At 44.0% G+C, this 23,022-nt stretch overlaps 1 protein-coding gene across 9 annotated transcripts in view; it reads left to right on the top strand.

Annotated features, from left to right (window-relative positions):
- Nucleotides 1–23,022, top strand: part of scrib (scribble planar cell polarity protein) — a 39,191-nt gene that overhangs the window by 2,029 nt on the left and 14,140 nt on the right. For all 9 annotated transcript variants that reach the window (XM_057012640.1, XM_057012638.1, XM_057012637.1 and 6 more), the window contains exons 2-25: nucleotides 11,299–11,416; nucleotides 12,120–12,198; nucleotides 12,541–12,630; nucleotides 13,002–13,058; nucleotides 13,314–13,377; nucleotides 13,449–13,523; nucleotides 13,640–13,784; nucleotides 14,211–14,329; nucleotides 14,412–14,611; nucleotides 14,827–14,993; nucleotides 15,113–15,240; nucleotides 15,326–15,451; nucleotides 15,539–15,724; nucleotides 15,830–16,192; nucleotides 17,173–17,235; nucleotides 18,307–18,396; nucleotides 18,473–18,550; nucleotides 18,641–18,958; nucleotides 19,820–19,900; nucleotides 21,449–21,691; nucleotides 22,106–22,216; nucleotides 22,302–22,478; nucleotides 22,569–22,685; nucleotides 22,779–22,967. In XM_057012640.1, coding sequence (XP_056868620.1) covers nucleotides 11,299–11,416; nucleotides 12,120–12,198; nucleotides 12,541–12,630; nucleotides 13,002–13,058; nucleotides 13,314–13,377; nucleotides 13,449–13,523; nucleotides 13,640–13,784; nucleotides 14,211–14,329; nucleotides 14,412–14,611; nucleotides 14,827–14,993; nucleotides 15,113–15,240; nucleotides 15,326–15,451; nucleotides 15,539–15,724; nucleotides 15,830–16,192; nucleotides 17,173–17,235; nucleotides 18,307–18,396; nucleotides 18,473–18,550; nucleotides 18,641–18,958; nucleotides 19,820–19,900; nucleotides 21,449–21,691; nucleotides 22,106–22,216; nucleotides 22,302–22,478; nucleotides 22,569–22,685; nucleotides 22,779–22,967 — 3,384 coding nt within the window. The remainder of the gene's footprint in view (nucleotides 1–11,298; nucleotides 11,417–12,119; nucleotides 12,199–12,540; nucleotides 12,631–13,001; nucleotides 13,059–13,313; nucleotides 13,378–13,448; nucleotides 13,524–13,639; nucleotides 13,785–14,210; nucleotides 14,330–14,411; nucleotides 14,612–14,826; nucleotides 14,994–15,112; nucleotides 15,241–15,325; nucleotides 15,452–15,538; nucleotides 15,725–15,829; nucleotides 16,193–17,172; nucleotides 17,236–18,306; nucleotides 18,397–18,472; nucleotides 18,551–18,640; nucleotides 18,959–19,819; nucleotides 19,901–21,448; nucleotides 21,692–22,105; nucleotides 22,217–22,301; nucleotides 22,479–22,568; nucleotides 22,686–22,778; nucleotides 22,968–23,022) is intronic.

Genomic DNA, 23,022 nt, shown 5'->3' with positions numbered 1-23,022 from the left:
CTTGGTGGAACAAACAGGGGACGTGTCAAGGATGAGAGGAGTCAAAATAGGACCACTTGTTTGAATCTTCGTTTTCGATCCCCATCTTTCACTTAATGAAACGTTTGCTCGGGTAACTAAAGAACTAAGCTGTCGCTGTCGTTCTAGAGCGCATTGGTTGGGGTTTAAGACGTTGAACAGATGGAGATTTAGACGTCCTGGTGTTTTTAAGTTTACTCTGACTCACCAGTCTCCACTTGACTGAGCAACCAAACCTGAAACGCTGACTCGTTTGCATTTGTTTGGTCAGTTGTTAAGGTAATGCCTCACTTGGATGATTCTCCTCAAATTTATCTATGATCTATTCTAGGACTCTAACATCATTTATCAAAACGTCAAGTGTCTGTAATTTGTCCTCAAAAATGTATGTGACGTGTTGGTCACGAGCACCACCGTTAAATGCGCTTATGTGATCTGTAGTCTCCTCCCGTTGTGCCGATGAAGCTATTCCTTCCCCGCATATCATCCTAAGGAAGAGGGAATTATCTTTTTAGCTGTACTCGAGTCCCATGACAGGCTACAATGAGGCCCATTCACAACTCTGATTGCCTCCACCCCTTCCCAAATATCCAGTGTCATGGCTGCTCCTGTGCACCACATTACCCTTGGCCCGGTACACATTAGCCCGCTGCTATATTCTCTCTCAAATGATAACTTTAAAGACTAATTACACCCTAAAGCATTTCAGGAGACAATGTTTTTTTAGAGTTGTACTTTGTTTGGACTTTTTTCTTGTTGAAATAGGGAACCAGCTCCTGATGGGTGTGTCTCAACCAGACTTTGTGAAACAGGTTTCCAGGATATCGCTCCCTGTTCTTTGCCAGTAGGCCTGTGCAGCTACAATTGCAATCTTAGACATTCCCAGAAACTGGAGAAGTCCCAACCTGTCACCGCTATCTGCAGCGTGTAAAGTTGGGCCGTTTTTGTATTTTTGCCTGCAAAAACAATGACTGGTGCATTGTTCAAACCCCCCCCCCCCCCTGTGTTTGTCTGTTTGTGCATATGTGATAAAAGATCTGCAGTTAAAGGGCAGATTAGGGGTTCATCCGGCCATGAAAATGTCCCTCAGCACCTCGGTTTGGACCCCCTCCCCTCTTCTTGCAGCGCGTCTCAGGGGTGGTTTCCTCTGGGATCTGCTTTTCACATCTAAATTGTGCTGATAAGAATCAAAAGACCTGTCTGTATTCAGCCCTGGGTTTAAAAAACAAAGAAAAGAAAAGAAAAAAGCATCCCACTTCACTTTGCACTTGGTCATTGAGAACTTTATTTTCTTTCCATTATTTCATGATTGTCTAATTCTAAATAGCTTGTGTCCCACCTCCCTCCAGTTCAGCCTTTTCTCACCCCACTCTCTCCCCACTCTGACGGCGGAGTTGCTCCTATTTAGGAGATTACATGGATCTGAGGTGATTCGTGTGGGTGTTTTCACGGTGCTGAACACCTTCCTTAGAGAAAAGGAGTTGCTGAAACATAAACGAGGCCCAGAAACATTGAGAGCATGAAGAATCGGCAAAGCACGGAGGCAGATTCTTTTTGATGCAACAGCACATTCAGCAGGTTTCTTTGTCTGAGCTGACGACCAGCTGGTGTCACATCCTGCCCCCCCCCCCCCCAATCTGGTGAGACGGGAGTAAAAGGAGGGGTGTGAGGGAGAGAGAATGGCGTTGGGGTGTTTGCATTTTAGTCCAGGGGTACATTAAGGGAGAAAGCTGGGGCTCTTTCAGGTGGAGGCATCAGCGCTAACGCACGTTTTACTGGAGAATTCTGCTAAACCTTTGGTGATTTCCCAGGCTGGCGGTGCTGCCTGTCCTGCCGGAGCGCTGCGATAGCCTGTTTGGATGTAGTTGTATAACCCCGGGCGAGATATTTCTTTTTTTTTTTTTTGGAACCGCAGCTCAAATATATACAATCAAATGCTCAGGAGGAAAGGAAAAGTAAACCACAACCCAATCTGCAAACACTGGGAGAAATGGCTAACCACCTCAGCAGCTGCTTGTTGTCTGGATCGTAGCAGTTGCCACTGAAAACACCCCCACAGTGGGTGAATGTGTGGCATTTGAAATCATTAATGGAGCCACATTTTCATCCCAGGGTGTGGTTTGTGATCCGTTGGGCCGTGCTGGAGACCAAGACCCCTGCTTTTATTTACACAAGCGGTCCTCTGAGGCTAATCTGTCAGGGTGGTGGTGTCGGTGGGGAGGGAAAAGGTCACCGAAGATGGCACTTAAACCGACCACGAATAAATATTGCCCTTTATCTGCAGGCCACACGCGGCCAGCCCAGGCCGGGTCATTCAGACATCGCCGATATTCTGGGTTGTTCACATCATTATCGGGGGGGTTCCATTCATTCTGGTGATTTGTAACCGATGGTGAGGAGACACCGGGTCTGATTTGTGGTCCTCCGTGTTGTTCTTGTTGATTCCTGTTAGTTGGGAGCGCCAAGAGGACGTGGGGATAATCAGGCGAGCCGTGGAACGCCCTGTTTTCGTTAATCATTAGTTAATTATTTAGTCTACTTGATGTCCAGTCACAACCTGTTTTAAGAGAAATCTGTATGTTTTGTTTCAGCGATCTGATTTCCTGTTACATCGCAGTTCTACTTCTTATCAGCCTTTCCCGTTATTTATCTCGACTTTGGTGTCAACAAAAAAGTGAGAGAGACGGTGGCCGGAGCGCCGGCGCGTGGAGCATCTCTGCTGGCTTCCTTATCGGGACTGTCTCTGTCGGCCTGGCCGCTTCTCGCGCCGTGCGGAATAACTTTCAGGAAAGAGTGTTTATAAAGTGTGACTCGGAACAGACGAACGTCATTTGCAAACATGCTTTTATACTTGCGTGGACAAAAATAAATCGGACAGTCTAAACAGTATGTGGGAGTGAAGGCAGGGATTTCTCTAAAATGGCATCTTTCTTGTGGCGAAGTCAAACGTGTGTTGATGTCGACTACTCTTCGCCGTTAAACACCTCCCTCACACACAGAAACTGGACCCCTGCCAGGCCCTAATAAGACCCACGGTGAGGCAACGGGTCACTGCCTTTACCTCCGTGTTAGCCCAACAACCCCATTCTTGTTGGACAGAAGCAGAGTCACATCATGTCGTCATTTTACTACATGACATCGTATTTTGTATAAAAAGAGAAGCCTTCCTCGGTGGTATTTATGAATTCCTGCATGAGTAAGATGTTGAGATGGTCAACGGTAAAAGTCCTGACAGAAAGAATTAATCATTGGAACTGGTTCTTTCAACCCACACGATTACGTAACAGAAGAAAGAACACTGGGGCCGTATGCCTGGTATTGTAGGAAGAATTCTCCAGGGCAACACATTGTTTCTGTCACTAAAAATATAAGTAGGTCAGGACCTCCTGTGTGGAAATATTTTACCGTTCTTCAGAATTGAAAACACAAGATTTTAAATGACTCAAACTGCTGATTAACTGGTTCCTAAGCAAACACAATATGGTGCAGGATTCGCCGTCCCACATGACTGAGGTTCCTAATAGGGCTGCGGAAGGCCAGTCTTTCTGTCAACAAGCGTGAACGTTCTAACACAGCATGAGCCTTTTGCAAGCAGCAGAGCAGCGTGCACACATGAAATTGACATTCTCACGCTGATGATGGGCAACCAGAGAATCAGTAACGGCCTGGAGAAAATGGACAGCTGTAATTCATGGCCATTACCTGTTATTAGGTATAAATTATAACTGAATTCCCAACAGGATCAAGTTTGAGCACTGTGGACAGGAAGAGTCTCGGGAATTAGAGGGAAAATAGTGTTTTGTACATGGGAACCTGCATTGAGCTGGAATGATATGCCAGTGGAATAACTGGTGCAGGCCCGGGCGGCCGTGGATTTAAAATGGCTCAAGCACCCTAAAATGCTGAAATACGGAGCCCAGCTCTCTAATGGTGCAGTTCATCTCGTGTGAAGCCTCTGTGCACTGTGTAATTAACACATCGTAGCTGTGTTTGCTCTCCATCACATGACTTCAGAGGAAACACAGGCATGCCTGGAATCTCCAGGAGTTTGCATTACCTCCCGATAGGCACTGCCTGCACACACACACACACACACACACACACACACACACGCACTCTTGAAGTCATTTCACATTCCTCTAGGTGAAACCCACACAGGCCTTTCAGTTATTCAAACAGTAGATGCTGACTACTGAATTCTCTGAATTCAGTTAAATTCTCAAGACAGTTAAACATCATTTTAGAGAGGGAAAGGACGTTTTGAGACTGTAAGGACAAATGGGAGTGCCGAGAGGGCCCGGAGAGCGTTGGTTCCACGTCAGTACCAGTGAATAAGCTGCATTTAGCAGAAACAGGCTGACGGAGCTTTGACGTTTGTCAGATTTGTCAGTTTTCATGAGAATAACTCCCACATGTGCTGTTATCTGTGTCCATTATCAGCATGCTCTTGTTCCAAACCTTGACTTTGACTCTGGAACTGCTCTAAATAAACTTTGGGCTCCGTCACATGACTCGAATTCTGCAAACGCAGGACAATCTTTTTTTATTTTCTATTATTCACCTGGACCCCAGGATCATATTTCACTCGCATCAGCTCTGCCATTTGCGTGTCTGGGGACAAACGTCTGCAGGCGGCAGCAGGACTGATGGACAGGTTTACAGCTGTCTTCAGGTCTCTGTGAACTATGATAGTGTCTGACATTTGCTGCCAATCAGACTGCATAATCATGATCAAGGACACAGGCAGAAATTACAAAATGGGCTATCTGTGCTTGAAAAAGCAGTGTTTTTTTAGATATTCTAGTGTATTATTAGTTATGAGATCACAAAGCACCTCCATGATGTTAGAAAAGGGATTTTACAGATATCCATAAAGGATTAGCACGTGTTTGTCAGTGGGCTTAGGGCTGGTGTTTGAGTTCTTCCTGATGTTAATCTCTTCTGGAGTCATGTGGGAACGGTGTGCAGAAGGTAATTATAGTGTCTCCATGACAAACTATCGGGGTCTTGTAATCTAAGGTAGCAGCATCATAGAAGATTAGCCTTAAGGCTAACCACTGGGCACACTTCTGGACCAATGTGTATAAAATCACAACAAGGAAAAGAAATAATGAATAAAGCAATGGGGGGGTCGGAAAGATGCAGCCATGTATGAAGTCAACAAATGTAGTTTTTACTTTCCTAGCAGACTAAATACCACCCAGGAGGTTCCTGCTTCCTTGTTCCAAGGGCACATTAATGAACTCGTCTCCAAGGTTATGGAACCGTCAGAGCTGGGAGGTGGTTGCATTTACTCCGGGTTGTCAAGGAGAGATGCCAGATGAGCTGGGACTTCCCTGTCACTGGGGTCCACACACACACACACAACACACACACACACACACACACACACACACCACACACACACACACACACACACACACACACACACACACACACACAGTGTGCTTGATCCATTGATCCAAATGTACCTTTATTGGCCTCCAAATATATTACAAAGAAGCAAAGTTGAAAGTTTGGGCTTTAAAATAGGAATTTATACTTTTTATAACATCGGGGGCTTTAATGCAGTCCAGGTTTGTTGGATCCAAATGAAGCTGATAGTTTCAGATTCAGATAAGCTCCATTCATAAAGTCCATTAATGCCAAATATTATCTGGTCTCGTCTTCCAGCCTTAAAAGTGACCATGGTCTGAGAAATAAAATCGAATTTGAACGTTATGACTGAGTTGTTGCCTTTATACTCCAGAGGAATCGTATACACCTCTAAATATGTCCTCCTAAATGTTTTTCTCTCTCTCGCTACAAATTAACCTCTGTTGGTCAGTCAGACTTTAAAATTCCATGGGAAAGGAGTCAGGCTATGGCCTGTCCCTAGTTGTACTTTTCCACGTCGGTTTCAAGCGGTCAGGGAACATTCCTGAGAGAGAAATGTAAAGAGGACGGTGGAGCTGGCAGCAGCAGGAGAATGCCTGACCGTTGCTGGAAAACGATAGACACTGGGCCACATGATCCTGGGAGGGGGGCCGCAGCCCCGGTGCACACAATGCACGGATTGTACCAAGTGTGTTTGTGGGCTTGTGATATACACAACTTTCAATACATTTTCAAGCCATGAGGCTCTATTTACCTGTAAAGATGGCATTTGAAATCCTTATTAAACGGCCTTTTTCAACAACATAACCTGACTTTTGAACACCACTTTTGTTTATGTCTGCGGCACTAGTTCGTCTCCGTTCATCCAAAAGCAGCACATACCGGATCCATCCCATCCAGGAAAGAGTGGAACGTCCTCTGTGACTATAAACAATAGAGCTACTGGATTTGTGTCATGTTTGTGGGAGAGCGTGCAATAACGGGGAGGTGGAGAGCCTCCCTTAAAGTTTTTGATCTGATTCTGAAGTCATTCATTCCTTCTCTGTGAGACTGTCATGGAAAAATCTCAATCTCAGGCCGTTTGTTCATCGAAGATAACTCCCCATGGAAATGATTTGGTGTTGGAGGTTGCATTTACACCTGCTTTCGAGCGGGACCCTTCGTTCGCAGGGCTGCAGCACGCTCCACGATTTTTTCATAATCAGATTGGGCTGTAAACGTGTCCAGACAGGTGTGCACGCTCCTCTTCATCATTCCGTCCATCCTGGTTTTCTTTGAGTTTAGTCAGTCGGAGTTCTGGGAAGATCAGCTCTTTTGAATCTGATTTGAGTTGCAAATCTCGCCTACAACAGAGCGCTAACTCCCTCAATAACTCGCCTTCATTGTTTATATTTACAAAGTGGTGCACATGGTGTCCCTGGACTAGTGGTGTGTTATTACTGACTTAGTTTTAGTAACCAAAGCAGTGATTAGCCCACCAATATGGAAACAGCGGAGGGATTAGCGTTCTATTTATAAAATGCTTTACAGCAGCGAGCAGTCGCCCTTCCTCTTTCCAGAGTGCTTAACCACACATCAAAGCATTAACGGCACTATCCATTTTACGGGGGGAATATAGTGTTTCGCAACTGCAAACCCGTGTCGTGTGTATTCGGGAGTTAGAGAATCTCATGAAAATTATGATTAAGTTGTCAAAGAGGAATCGGTACACTGAAAAATCCAAGTCGCACATTTCAGAGCTCCGCTGAAGTGCCACAGTTTGCAAAATGGAGACAAAGTTTGTTGCCATTATGGTTGATGATTAACCATCTGGTGGTTCAGAAATGCTGTGAGTGACTATCTATTTTCAGTTATTCCCTTTCCTCATCAGTTCTTGTTATCTCTGCATAATATTCCTTGTTTTTCAGGATATCATCATTTAGTCATCAACGAGTCGTGCTCATTCAGCTACTCGACAACCATCATTTACTCATCAAACACGGCCTGACTGTTCTTATCTGTCACGATGGGAGCTTTGCCTGCACTGATAAGGGCAGAATTATTCCAAAATATCTTGTTTTCGGTGGTTATGTACAGCATTTATTTCCTCGTACCCTCTAATTGACAGAACTGGGATGGCTGCTGTGGTTAAACTGGTAATATGCAGTGGTGAAGAGACGTTTCCGAGGCCGGCTCTTTGTGTTTGCTCTCGGCACACATCAAAGTCACGAGCACAGGTGCACGCACATGGGAGTTAGCTCGCCGCCAGCCGCTCGCCACGCCTTGCTGTCTGTGTGGCCTGTGCAGGTCTCGGCCCCAGATAATGAACTTACCACTAAAGAAGCCACTTAAACGCTAACATGCACACAGATATGGGCGCAGCCCAGTCAGACACCTTTATTTTGTCCTTTTATATTGGTAAATTATATTTGAATATCTCTCATCAATCTACTGTCAACACCTCAGCGTGACAACGGGAAAACAGACTTTTTTTTGGAGCTTTCAGTCCCTGCAGCAATTAAAGCCTCCTGTCTCTGAGCTCTGTTTCCGCCTCACAAAAGGACGCTGCCTTTGCTCAGTGTGTGGGAGACGGTGGGTTATGCCACAGGAAATGGGATGTTGCTTATTAGCTTGTGGGTGGATGGTTGCGTTGTTGAGCTAATGTGTTTTTCTTCTTTCTCTTTTTAAAAATTGGTTACCTAATCTATCTAAATAATTGTTTGTAAAATTCCCACTGGGGGCTGTGTCCACTGGACATCATCCCTATGCATTTAAGTCTGGAGGTGTTGACAGCTTGCTGTAAATTAAAGGCATCAGAGCATCATGTCACAGCTGCCACACATCTGGGTGGGACTCAGAGGTTGCAGTACATACTGTATCGTCAGTGGGGGGAAATATCAACATTTACTCTTTGTTAAAATGATTAGAATGGTGAGTGACTGAGGTCACTTTATCCATTAGCAGAGCCTCCAAATGTGGGAATCCCTTCTTTAGCCTTTATTCTTCATTAATAATCCTCCCCTAGTTCCTTTCTCTCAGCTCTTTACTTTTCAAACCCTTGCCTTTCTTCTCCACGGTGTTCTCCCCACTCATCTTTCTTGTCTTTCTCAGTAAATCCTGTCTTTTGTTGTCCCTCTTTCAAATGTTCATCCTTCAATTTCTAGCTGTCTCCCTCTCTCTCCTTCGAAGTGTCCTCTCAGACAAAGAGGAATCCCAGGCTGGTCCGCACAGGGGGCTGCAGTGAGAGCTGCCCTTTGACGGACAGCACTATGTGGGGTTGCCTGCTTGGCCTTTGTCCTTCTGCCGAGGAAAAAGGAGGGAACCCAGAGAGGTAGAGCAAAGGAAGGGGGGTCATTCTTGTGCATAAGGTTTGATCATTTTGAGTTTATACATATTGCCTTGGAAGCAAAAGGGAATTTTTTCGTGAAGTTTACTGATACCATTGAGGTTATATGAAAGCAATGAGTGTGTATGGAAATGAACAGGCAATAATCAGGCTTGAAAGACCAAGATACTCAGCCGACCAAATCCCCTGTTTTTTCTTCCCCCGGATGCTGGAATAGTGCAGACCAGCACAAAAGCATGTGCTCCTCTCTCCCCTCTTTGTGAGCCCCTAACCCTGTGTGTGTGTGTGTGTGTCCCTGCGCACTCATTGTGAGGGAATTGATATTGGGAATGGAGGGGACATGCAGGCTAGGCCGACCGGGTAGATTTGGCACAAGATTAAGAGGCTTTGGAATGTGTGAATAGGAATTCCACTCCAAGAGGAAAGGAAGTATGTCAGAGTAAAACATAAAAACAGGGCTTATAGGAAGAATGGATGTTTATTGAAGTTTGAATCTGCATTTTTAGCTAAAGATGGAAGAATTGATTAAGAGTTTAATCTTTCCGTGGTGTGCAAATGAACTATTTTTAAAAAAAACTTGTATTTGACAAATCTCGACAATTCTCTGGTCTGATGCACACTAAACTGTCTGTAGTCTGATGGCATTATTGGAAGGAGCCTACCAGCTAAATGGAGTCACTTGACTGGAACACTGCTGTCCCTGTGAAACCCCTCCAGACTGTACCTACCACGGAGCATTACTGCTACCAGCAACGTGCACTCCACTGCATGCACACAGTCATGTTTTAGTGCTTCCTGTGAGGAATGCTCTCCAAACATCAACATTCCACCCTGTAAATTTACAACCTCTTTCTGCACACATAAACATAATCTTAAACACTCTTAAACAAACACCCAACCTTGGTAATACGCACGTCGCACAAATATCCACGCTTGTTAACCTAATAGTTGAAAGACCTGACACATGCATGGTAACGTCCATAGGAAAAGCTCTCGACAGGCTCTGAAGACAAGCTTACTTGCGCGTTTGTACACACGCTGACTAACGGCATTGACCAAAGACTGCATGACATCTAAGAATGAATCATGTTCTGGAGGCTATGCCGCCAAGCTATCTAACTGGTCAAATGAGACCCAAAACTGCCCAAGTTTCCAATTTTTTAGAATGAAAAGAGCCGCTTGAGGATACAAATTTTATCCACCTCTATCATGCAAAAACCAAACGATTTTTTCATCATCAGATTGGGCTGTAAACGTGTCCAGACAGGTGTTCTGTCTTAGTGCTCTGTATACGCCACACTGCCCCCTGTTGGCAGTACTGCCCAATACCACCTCTGTGTCATTAATTACACTCCACACACACACACACACACACACACACACACACACACACACAGAAGAGCAATTTTCGTAAAGCTGCATGAAAGACTGAGCAGATTGCTGTGGCTCACAGTGAAAAGACTTTTGGAGTTCAGTAAATCCCACGGCTCCCACTTGTTCCAAATGGCCTTTTGACCTGCACGACACTCCTGCGTCTCCATTGTTTTATTTACATACAGCAAGATACTTGTTGTGCTGCTCGGGAGACAGATCTGGAGTCCACTGCTCCTACGTTACACTCTCAATTGATCCAGCTCTGTGTGACATTGAGACAGGAATGCAATGGAGTGCTTCATATAACATGCAGGAAAAAAATTCTTGTCTAAGAAAATGGACAGAATGCTTAATATAGGTTGATTGAAGGTTCTTGTTCTTTAATCTGCTTCCTACTCATCTATTGTCACCCTTCCCACCAGCAGTGCTGTCTCCCATTGAGCAGCTTTGCTTTTAGTCACATGTCTGCGCAGCTCCTGTTTCCTGTTCCTGTCATCTGATACATTTCACCTGCTACCCAGACAAACACCAGCTTTTCTTCATCGGGCATTATTCTGCACTGTAGTCATCTCACTCTCGTATAAAGTTTGTCAGTTTTATGGTCTACAAATCAGAGGCATTGGAACTTGATTTTATATTTCTTTGACAAAGGCCTTTTAAGTAAGGCCTCTTGGGAGAGCATTTAAAAACGCTACATTAACGTTTTATGGCCTGTACAACTATCCGCCATTTCAGGCTTTAATAAGTGCTTTTGGTCCGATAGTCATGCTGTTCCCTGCCAGCCTGTCTTGTCAGTCCATTCTAACACTAAGAGATACTCAAGTGCATACACAGAGGAATGTTTGTGAATGCTGTCATGTCCAACAAACCGGCTCTTGTGAAAGCATTTGGCAAAGCGGCTGCCACAGTACTCTCCTCAGTCTGGCTATCAACAACCTTGCTATTAGCTTTGCATTGGCGTATTAAGGAAGAGTGCTCAGGAATCTGATGATGGGATGCTTTTAACAACCTGTTCTTGGGAAGCGCTTGAATATGCAGGATGTGCTGGCTAATCACTTTACAGATGTTTCAGCAAGAAGAGAAATATACTCAGCGTCTAAACTCACTTGTACTCATTTCTGACATTTCAATAGGTGCTTAAAAACTTTTGTGACAGTAGCAATGAGAATTGACTTTTGTACACTCTGTATCTTCTGTCTTTACAGCCTTTCTTCAGACTACTGAACCTCCGGAAGCTCGGCCTTAGTGACAATGAGATCCAGAGACTCCCACCCGAGGTGGCCAATTTCATGCAGCTGGTGGAGCTGGACATCTCCAGAAATGGTACCCAGACACACACGTTACCCACAGGACACCAATGACAATATGGAACATCCCCTTTAATGTGAGGTGTTGCTTGAAATGATGGCAAGATTTTGTTGGCTGAATCTGTGCTTTCCCTGAGATTGACGTGCTTTTGCACTGGAGCACTGCGGCTTATGTTGCACTTTGTGTGCAGTGGCCTTTAAAGGCCCCCTCATCCGTCTCATGGCCAGCTCCTTCTGCACGATGCTGAGCCAGATATGCGTCACAGCGTGCTCAGCTCAGTAGGGATTTCTTAACCTGCACCTGTGGGAACAAGCAGGAGGAGTTATTTACCTGGTCAGGCCAGCTGGTTACATTTCGTCTGCTATGCACACCATAATGAGCCGTTTGAAAAATATATATCAGTGTTTTAATAATAACATTCCATAAGTTGCGCAATCCTGTACATATTTCAGCTTGAAGAGAAAATGAATTCCGCTTGGTGCTTTGATGCTGTAATATGTTCATCTCTGTTATTACTTGGCTTAAAAGAACGACTTTAATGCTACCCTTTAACCCCGTTTCTGCTTTGTCTCTTGTTTTTCCTGGTCCACTCCTGACCATCTGGCTGCCATTGCACACAACTTAAAATGATTCATTTCTGCAATGTGACCCACGCTCCTGTGCTCTGTGTCCATGGCGCTGATTCTCATCTCCCCCACCTTCTTTTTTTCTCTCATAGACATTCCTGAGATCCCCGAGAGCATTAAATTTTGCAGAGCTTTGGAGATTGCAGATTTCAGTGGAAACCCCCTATCCAGGTAAGTGCCAGAAAAACAAACCATAACTGTTCATCATTAATGGAGCAGTGAGAAATTAAAACATAGCGCATCAGTAAGTCTTCTAATTCTATTACTTTCTCATATGACGGTGGCAGTGAGTTGCCCAGCACACAAAATCATTTCATCTTGACTGAGTCAGTTTATTTAGGCCACGGTTACGCACAGATCATGAACATATTCCCGGGTGTCCATGTGATTTTTGATCAAATAAGGATCTCCCGACTGAATAGCTGTTCCTTATTAGTGTGTGAGACTGGAGTGATCCTATTAATCGTGTAACAAGAATCTCTGTTCATAATTTTTCTCCTGTGTTTTGCTTAGATTGCCAGATGGCTTCACTCAACTCAGAACGCTGGCTCACTTGGCACTCAACGATGTGTCATTGCAGACGTTACCCAATGACATTGGAAAGTACGTATGCATTAAAACAGCTTACGACATAATTTCATTTGACAGCTTTGCTCCCCGAAATATTTTCAGAGATTACTGACTAAACATTATTCTTATACATAATGAAGAGTATTTATACTCGGGTTTTCAGAGGATTGTAGTCATAGTATATAATAATAATACTGCCCAGTGGGCTGAGAGAGGCCTGTGGGCTCTGGGCCATTGCTCTGCTCAGACAGATGGAAGAGACCCCTCACCATGCCAGGGACTGCAGATGAACAGACTTGCCATCTGACAAAACAACCTGTGTCTGTGTCTCCTTCCTCCCCCACTCTGCCGTTGAAATCTGCCAACTCCGACCCCTCTTTTCACTCGAACCCCTCCTTTTGCAGTTTAGCTAACCTGGTGACGTTGGAGCTCAGGGAGAACCTGCTGAAGTCTCTGCCCACGTGAGTTTCCTCTCTCTCCACTGCAAAATGCCACTGATTTTTCTTATTTTGAAATGTCAGGTTTGAGGGTTTGATTGTGCTCCTTACTTGCAAATTATGTCGTTGGGTAAAAAAAGGAAGGAATAATGGGTGCAGCGGCGCAGGTTTAAGAGCATTCCTTGCATATGTTGCCACACGTGCACGAATGATTTGTCACTTCTATGCTGTTTTACGGTGCGTAGTTGTGTGACCTCCTGCACTTCCTTTTTATTTCAGCTCGCTCTCTTTCCTGGTAAAACTGGAACAGCTGGATCTGGGCAGTAATGAACTGGAAGATTTGGTAAGTCAAAACAGTTTCTCCTTATTAATGTCCCAGTCATAACAAAAAAACCCTATATTTTAATTTCCCAGCCGGACACCCTTGGTGCTCTCCCCAATCTGAGGGAACTCTGGCTTGACCGAAATCAGTTATCTACATTACCAGAAGTAAGACCAAATAATTAACTTCTTCCTACTTGTTTTTTAAAAAAAAATATAAATTAATCATAATCTTAAAGTCAGAGAATTAAGTTGTAACTGTATGTGTGTGTGTGTGTGTGTAGGAGCTAGGGAACCTGCGGAGACTGGTGTGTCTGGACGTGTCTGAAAACCGTCTGGAGGAGCTTCCCTCGGAGCTAAATGGCCTTTTGGCTCTCACTGACCTGCTGCTCACACAGAACCTTCTGGAGTTTGTTCCAGACAGCATAGGTAAGACCTACAGTCGGGGCCAGAATAAAAATAACCAGAACGTGAACGCGTTTACGAGGCTGATGCTTCCAGTTCTCTAATGTTACAGCACCACATCAGTGTAGTTTGTAGCAGACCAGAAAAACTTTTATTGTGTTTTCATAGATTAAACTTGTATATTTTGTGTGTTTAAATGTATTTAAATGGGTTGAACTTGCTCAAGTGAGACCCCTGACAGATGCAAGTAAGGTATTAGAAATTGCCAACAAATAACAGCACTGCCCCCTACTGGAATTTTAACAACAGTGAAAAATAAAGCCTGGACCTTCCTGGACTGTTTTAACGCTTCACATTTTAAATAAATGTATTTTATTTCAAGTGCCTCGTGTTTGTGCTTTGGCTCTCAGTGCGTATAACTCATGTTTGTGTGTTTGTGTCTCTGTTCAGGCTCCCTGAAACAGCTATCCATCTTGAAGGTGGACCAGAACAGGATGACTAATCTGACTGATTCAATAGGAGAATGTGAAAACCTAACAGAGCTTGTCCTAACAGAAAACCTATTACAGGTAAGAATGAAAAACACATCACTTTGTCCATTGGTATTCTGCTGTTGTGTTAAACTTGGTTTTCTGTCATTATTCCTGATAGTCACTTCCTCAATCGCTGGGCAAGCTAAAGAAACTGACCAATCTGAATGTAGACCGCAACCGTTTGAGCAGCGTACCCAAAGAGCTGGGTGGCTGCTCCAGCCTCAATGTCCTCTCACTGAGAGACAACCGCTTGGGCAAACTTCCCGCTGAGCTTGCAGATGCCACTGAGCTACACGTGCTGGATGTGGCCGGAAACAGGTAACGTCTGTTATGGCTTGGCAACATTTCGTTTTTTGCAGGTAGCGTTAATATAAGTAATCCATATTTTATAAAAAGGCAAAACAATCTTTCTTGTTCCGTGAAAATATCTCAATTTAAGTGTAAATCTTTGTTAGCATTAAAGTAGTATAAGTTTGAACAATATTTTGCGGTTACATTGCTGACATTATTCTCCAATTGCTTCATTTGTCTAGATTACAAAATCTGCCCTTTTCACTGACAAACCTCAACCTGAAGGCTATGTGGCTGGCAGAGAACCAGTCACAGCCAATGCTCAAATTCCAGACAGAGGATGATGAACGTACGGGAGAGAAAGTGTTGACCTGCTATCTGCTTCCTCAGCAGCCCTCTCCAAGTCTAGGTCAGGATACATGCGTCTTAAACTCTGCTGCAGCTCTGTTGACATCATCAGTAGCTAATTCTTTGATAATACAAATAAGAGTTCACTATGGTGTAATTTCTCTTTTCTGTTTACCACAGAGAACTTGTTGCAGAGCAGTGTGGATGACAGCTGGACAGACAGTAACCTGAACAGAGTGTCAGTGATTCAGTTCCAGGAGGAGACCAAAGGAGAGGACGAGGACGACGAGGCAGCAGCAGAACGCAGAGTGAGATTTCCTTGTATTATTTAATCGGCATTGGTAGTGTACTGTGTTTGGGTTAAAGGTTTTAATTTGCCTTTTTCTGTTTCAGGGCCTTCAGCGAAGAGCCACGCCACATCCGAGTGAACTGAAAGTGATGAAGAAGGTCATTGAGGAGAGGAGAAATGAAGCTTACACATCCAGAGCTGATGGCGCAGATGAGAATGAAGACCAACAGGTACATTATTAAGTTAGTGGTGATAACAAACATGTGTTCCCGCAGAGATTAAACAGCGATCCCTTTTTCATTGTCATTTCCCTCCAGGAGAAGCGGCTCAGTGACCTGTCCAATCAGAGCCACGACTCCCAGGTCTCCAATAGCACACTGTCAGCCGCCTCGCACGAGGACAGGCTCAATGCTGCCCCAAACACTCAGAGGGAAGACCTTGTAGATGGCCACTCTCCTCAGGATGAGGAAGAGTTGGATGAGATGGAGGTGGAATACATTGAGGTGATTGTTACTTTGACTTGATTGTAAAGAACAGCCCGCTCGCATTTCCAAACGGCTTAATTTAGGTTAATTTTGTCATTAATAAACTTAAGCTCTCCTCTCCAGCCAACTGTGCACTTTGCAGAAGAGCCAATCATTCGAGGAGGAGACGAGGATGAAGAAGAGGGTGGGGAAAATGGCGATAGGACTGACGAAGAGGACGAGAAGCCGCCCTTTCCTATGGAGAAGCAACGGTTGATCAGAAAAGATACACCACACTACAAGAAGCACTTCAAGATTACCAAGCTGCCTAAGCCCGAGACCGTGGCTGCTCTTCTGCAGGGATTCAGTCCTGATGGCCTGAATTCCCCAACACGGGCTGGTGAAGAAGAGGATGAGGAGGACGATGATCAGAGCACCCCACTGCATCATCCCAGAATGGAGGAGCTTGGGGACAGCAGGCTCCAGGTTAACTCCAGTCAAGTGAAGGTAAAAGGAGAATGGCTAAAATATTACCATGTACACATGTTGAACTATATCTATAAGGTAAAGGCCGGATATAGGAGACAACACAGATTTTATTGTAAATGCTGACACAGTTCTGGTATCAATAATGTGTTTTTACATAAATAATGCATCAGAATAATATCTGATCCACGCAAACAGCTGCAGTACCCACCTGCCTCGGGCAGTCATGGCCATTTTAGCTTTTAACCTCTTATTCTCTCTTGATCAAAATGAATAGTGCATAATAATTTTTCGCATCCTGCTTTTGTAACATGTCACACGAGCGCTTGTTAGAATCAGAAAAGGGTGTCAAATTTGGGGAGTGTGAATGAAAAATGTTGATTTCTCCTGATGATTTTACGAAGCTTCTTAACACTATGATCACTGTCATCGTCTCACCAAAGCTACATCAACTGTTAATGAATGTGGGTATGATTGTTGATGATCTCGGACCATGCAGAACATATACTGGCAGAGCTGGAGAGCCAAGGAGCCTTTTTTTGTGCAAAATAAAGATATTTTTCAGGATGTTTCTGTGCTTACAGAGATTGCAGCTCAGCACGACAGACAATTTTTAAATTTCCCATAAAGACAAAGACATCGCTTGTTATCTTGACCTCATTATAATATTAGTTTTTAATCTTGACCCAGAATTTCTGTGTTGCGGAGGCTGGGCTTATTCTGCATTGGGAGCTTTTGCCTTGTCCTGTCCGCTCTGTCTCCACTCTGTATTTTATGCTGAAGCTCAGCTCCTTGGTCCTGTTCTTCTGTCTCTGCCTGTATTTGCTTCTGGTGGCTGGGGTGTGAGTGTGGCATCGACTTCAGTGTTCCACGGAATGCTGAAACAGACATTGAAGTGTTGGGTTTGGTTGGTTGGTGATGTGGAGTGTGTGTGCATACTTGTGTTTTTTTTTTTTGGCCTGACTAATCTGCATGCTTCTCGCTGGTTCCTGTCCTAACAGGGGGTGTCATTTGATCAAGTCAATAATCTGCTGATTGAACCTGCTCGAATTGAGGAGGAAGAGGTCTGTACATACTTTTTCCCCAGTCGGCCTATTTCTCTTCTGTGTCTCACTCATTCACTGATTTGCCAAAGAAGTATACCCCCACAAAACTTCCTGTATCCTGTCATAAAGGACCCTGTAGCCACATCTTATTCATGGAATGGCCAGTGTGGCAGAACAACTAGCAGAAATTAGGCACTCTTCTTTTTCCTCCTTCAAATGAACAGTGGTGCACTTGTCGAAGCTCTGCTGGTGTTTTGAGCTGTTATTCTTAACTTCAGGGTTCCATCTGCAGCATTTCTTTTCTATGTTGTACAGCACTGACTTATTTCTCCAAGGAAAAGGTGGGAGCTGTTAATCAAGTTTAATTCTGTAGTCTATCTTCTCGCTAATTAGAGAATCTCCTCCATTGTTACATGTTCAACTTTGTTTGCAACAGGTTGAAATTATGATTCATTTATTTTTTGTAGTATATGTAAAATTCTACATTGCTTTTCTAAAGTTCTGGCCAAAACTTGCACTGTTCTGTTCTGCCACACTGCATCTGTGCTTATTCCGTTTCTGTAGTTTTGGTCCTTTTTTTCTCTGCTGGGTGGTCCTGCAGTAAATTATCTTACACTTTAACAAAACAAGTCACCGTTCAATCTTCCACCAATGCTTTGCTGCCATTTTTTATTTTACCAGAAAAATGGATGAAGAAATTTCCATTTCATTCGTAAATTTAAACATAAACAATCATACGCTGACTGTGCTAAGGATGCTAATAATATGTCTCTGCCAGTGTAAGTCTGCTTTGTTTTATAAAGACAACAAATGCTGGGCTTTTTATTTTAAAACCTTCGGTTATCTTTCCTCTGTTTTGCACGTCTTAAATGCCAAGAACAAAGATGTTTTTTTTATAGTTGAGCCGCTGTTTATTCATATTTTAGCATAATGCTGTTGTGAGAAGTGGGACACTATCGTCTATATAAAAGAGGGAGGTCACCTAGAAATTAAACTATTACATTAAAATCAAATAAGAATAAGTTAATATGAACTTTTGGGGGCCGCCTCCCGCTCCACCTGACCTGATCCCCACTCCCCATCTTGCAGCACACAATCACCATTCAGCGACAAACAGGCGGCCTGGGCATCAGCATTGCTGGTGGGAAAGGATCTACACCTTACAAGGGAGATGATGAGGTGAGACCTGCTGACTGGGCAGTTTTGAGATTAGAAGTGACCGATGACACATGGACTCTTGTGTTTCTTTGTTCAGGGAATCTTCATCTCTAGGGTATCTGCAGAGGGTCCTGCAGCCAGAGCTGGGGTGAAAGTAGGAGACAAACTCCTGGAGGTAAACCTTTGCTTAACCCTTTTTTCCCCCCATTACTTCTGCTTGGTAGTAGTGTTTCTAAAGGTCAGTTACATTTTGTTTGTTTCTCAGGTGAATGGTGTGGACCTCCATGAGGCAGAACACCACACAGCTGTTGAAGCGTTGCGAAGCTCCGGGGCGACAGTTTCTATGACGGTGCTACGTGAACATATGGTGGAACCAGAGAACGCCATCACCACCACGCCGCTGAGGCCGGAAGACGACTACTTCCCACGGGAGAGGCGCAGCAGCGGCATCGCCTTCAACCTGGAGCCAACCACCAGCGGACCTCAGCAGCGACTCACCACCTGCCTGATCCGAAATGACAAGGGGCTTGGATTCAGCATCGCCGGTGGCAAAGGCTCCACACCTTACCGTACAGGAGACACGGTGAGACAGCAACACCATTTTATTACCTCATGGAAAACAAATATTTCAGGATTCATGTTCAGCAGACTGTTTTTTCGTAGTCCATCTTCAAATAATTCATATTATTTTGTGTGTTTGTGTGTATGTTAGACTTCTAACACTGTCATTATAGAGCAGTTATTTCAAAAATTATAAAGAAAATCAAACTAATTGTGCCTTAGTGCAACAAACTGAGTTGCAACATGTTTTTTGGGAAAATATCCCCAGATAATTTACACAATTTTGCTGTTGTGGGCAGTTTCCACTCAGTACACATGTGGTAATTGGATTCTTTTGCCAGAATGCAGGGTGAGAGATAATCTAAAATGGAAATGTAATTACCGGTATTCAGACTACAGTTTCGGAGTAGGTAGTGGCATCGTGAAGGTTGGCCATTAACTGCATCAGGCTCGGCTCATTCCAGCCACAGCGTTCCGTCATCTCCAAGGAGACAGAGATATGAATAGCCAGACCCGATACCTGATAGGCCTGCTGTAACTAAATGGGAAGAGGCATATATTAGGGTCAGCGGAGTAACGCATTGCAGCTCACACAGCTCCACAAGTGCAAAAAAAGGGGGTTAAACCTTCGGTGTGTCAGACTGTGGTTGTTGAAGTGGAACCAGACATGATATCTTGTCAATTATTCGAGAAGGAAGTGCAGAGTTCTGGTAAGGCAGGCAGTCACTCTGTATTTAAACAGATTGTGTGAAACTTGTGGGTATTTATTGTATGTTGGTGTATCTGTTTAAAATCAGATGTTACTCTTTAGTAAAGAATGTTATTGGTAAAACAAAACATTATCATAGAAACTATTAACCATGTTTTTATCCTTGTCTTTTAGGGAATCTATATTTCACGTATTGCTGAAGGTGGAGCAGCTCACAGAGACAGTGTACTGTGCGTAGGGGACAGGGTGATTTCTGTGAGTACTTTACATCCACCCCATATCTGTAGTTTCCAGTCTGCTAACCAGTTTCCTTTAAGATGGTTGGATGGGAGAAGGGGAAAACCTTCATTACTTTTGCCATTTTTATTTTCAGAGGTACTCTCTTGGTGTAAAGTTTTAATCATTAAATAGGTTTTACTGCCGGAACAGATATTTCTGCCATTTTTTTGGCACCTAAAGGACAGGTCCTCCTTCATCTTAAAGGAAACCCTACTTGTATTTCATTATGAGTGAATGCCTTCTATTGTAAATCTACCTATGTCTGCTCTATCACTCAATTATAGCGTCACTGTATTGATTTAAGATTGATTTACTAACTTAAACTTGCATTTAAATTCCTGTACTGGCTGCAAGTAATTAACCAGCATCTCACCAAATGCACCAAAAACAAAAGCTGCTCGTAGAATTAAAGTTCTAACTCTAGTAATTCTGATGCAGAGCTTCTCCTCTGTAGAGGTTGAGTACAGGATTGCTTCTACATAATCTTTGCACGATCTTCTGGCCTACCACTGCATGCTTGCCTTTGCTTTCCTTTCCTTTCTTTTTTTAGTTCTGAGTTACATATTTCTGTCTTTTCTAATTTTTACCTTTTTCCTCACAAAATAATTCATTTTAGTCCAGCTGGAAGTTTGATAACCACTGTGAAAGTTTCCAAGAACTGCAACTCATGCAGATTGAAAACTCCCTGAATCAACCAACCTTTCTTTGTGTATTTCTCTTTATACTGGCTGTTTCTTTTGACCTTTGTTCCTATTCATAACCTCTCACGCTCTCTCCATCTGCACGTTCTGTAATGCTTTAATTGCATCTTCTCACCTGCTTGGAGGTGGGTATGGTGTTGGGGTAGAGTTGGCTGTGACTGCTTCCCTACTGGCATGGTCAGCATATCTGTGTTACCATGACAGCAGGTGCAGCAGCACATCAGCCAGCAGTAAAAGCTGTTACTGTTAGGTCAGTGCTGACCTCTGCTTGTCACTTTAGCTTGAACAATTGTTAGGTTTGTGCAAACTGATCAAAAATCATACTTTTTGAGGTATTCCTGCCTGGACTATCCTTTTTGCCTTTGTGCCCTTGAGATCCAACTTATTTGAAGGCTTCTTCTTCTGGTTTTAATGAAACAAAGGCAAGAAGGGTTAAAACAAAAAGGTTTGTCTGAGTCAGTGAATCACTAAATTTGGAAATGGCTTTGCTCGCTTGAAGCCCTCTGAGAAGCTCTTCCATATCTCAAGTACCTGCAGCAGCCTTCTTTTATCCTCTGCTCCCATTTTCCCTCTTCTTTTTCTTGTTGCTCCAAAAAAGGTGTTGGGCTCTTTGTCAAATAACAGTATTCACGTTGGTGCGTTAGTGAAATCGTTAGTGAATTACATTGCAAAACCCTCTATTTTTCAAGTGATGAGATGTGACATCAGGAGAAAAAGAGTGACTTTGAAATGTTTATTGTTCTGGTGGGAAGTGTTTCCCGTTATTATTGGGACTGTCCTGGTAGGCTGATACCTTCCATGGTTGGTTTTACTGTCAATCCAGATCAATGGTGTTGACATGACAGAGGCCAGGCATGACCAGGCAGTAGCACTCCTTACTGGCACCTCCCCCACCATCTCCCTCGTGGTGGAGCGAGATCCGAAAGCATCAATGGGCTCTCCTGGCCAATCTCGGGCGCGAGCCCATTCCCCTCCACCCCCAGAACCCTCCGATTCACCAGACCAGGACGAAGAAGGTCTTCAAGGAAACCACTTGGGCCAGATGGAGGATCAGTATCCCATTGAGGTAAGAGCCTTGCATCATTTTATTAACCTGTGCTAAAATTATGGTATTTTTGTTGATTCTTGCTCAATTTCTGTCCTCTCTGGCTTTAATACTGTCCAGTTCCAGAGAAGATGGTGCATGGTATGAAGGCTCAGTCTAATTTAGAGTTCTGTAGTTTCTAGTTTACCCATTGACCCCAGTAAAGAAAAAGAGGAGCTAAAGGATGGAGTTTAGCTGTGTTAGTTCTAGTCCTGTCCAGTTAAGAAAGTGCTGTAGTGCAAATATCAGCAGTCAAAAAGATACCGGTTGTGTACGTGAAGTATGTTGGGTTTTTTTTAATTGAGAGCTAATAATTAACTTGTGGCTTGAGGTGCAAGTATTCTACTGTTCAAACTCTCTCACCACAATTCATTCTTTACCTCGAACCCCCAACAGGAGGTCACGCTACTAAAGTCCGGTGGCCCTCTAGGCCTGAGTATTGTGGGAGGCAGCGATCATGCCAGTCACCCATTTGGAGTCAATGAGCCCGGTGTCTTCATCTCCAAGGTAAAACTTCTTGAACTCCTTATTTTCAGTTGTTTCTTTTCGCCCTGTCCTGTATCTCACTGTTCAGGATTTATCTCACCATCAGGTGATTCCTCATGGTCTTGCGAGTCAAAGTGGGCTGCGTGTCGGAGATCGAATACTGGAAGTAAATTCCATCGATCTGCGTCATGCCACCCATCAGGAAGCTGTCCGCTCTCTTTTGGCTAATAAGCAGGAGATCCGTATGCTAGTACGGAGGGACCCTTCGCCACCCGGCATGCAGGTGAGACCCCTAACAGCAGCAGGCTTCTACAGTTGTTACAGTATGCAAAAGGTAGCGTCACATTGACAAACTGTGCATGTATTGTTGCAGGAAGTTGTAATCCAGAAGCAGCCAGGGGAGAAACTTGGCATTAGTATTCGTGGTGGGGCAAAGGGTCATGCAGGAAACCCCTTTGATGCCACAGATGAGGGTGTCTTCGTCTCCAAGGTAGTTAAACAGTCTAACGCAGCTTTGCAACTGGAGACATTATTATCATGTCACATTTTGTCAATAACATGTACTTTGTCCATATTCAAACAGGTGAGTTCAACTGGTGCAGCAGCACGAGATGGCCGTCTGCAGGTGGGCATGCGGATCCTCGAGGTGAATAACCACAGCCTGCTGGGAATGACGCACACAGAGGCTGTACGAGTGCTGCGGGCTGTGGGAGACTCTCTCAGCATGCTCGTGTGTGATGGCTTTGACCCACAGAAGGTCACTTCTGTAGAGGTAAGAGATTGCCAGCAGCTTCAATTTGTCCAAAACCTGTTTTATTCACAGTAAT

The sequence above is a fragment of the Takifugu flavidus genome, chromosome 17 (genome assembly GCF_003711565.1).
Source record: "Takifugu flavidus isolate HTHZ2018 chromosome 17, ASM371156v2, whole genome shotgun sequence".
NCBI classification, from domain to species: domain Eukaryota; kingdom Metazoa; phylum Chordata; class Actinopteri; order Tetraodontiformes; family Tetraodontidae; genus Takifugu; species Takifugu flavidus.
This window is presented reverse-complemented; position numbering and strand designations above follow the sequence as displayed.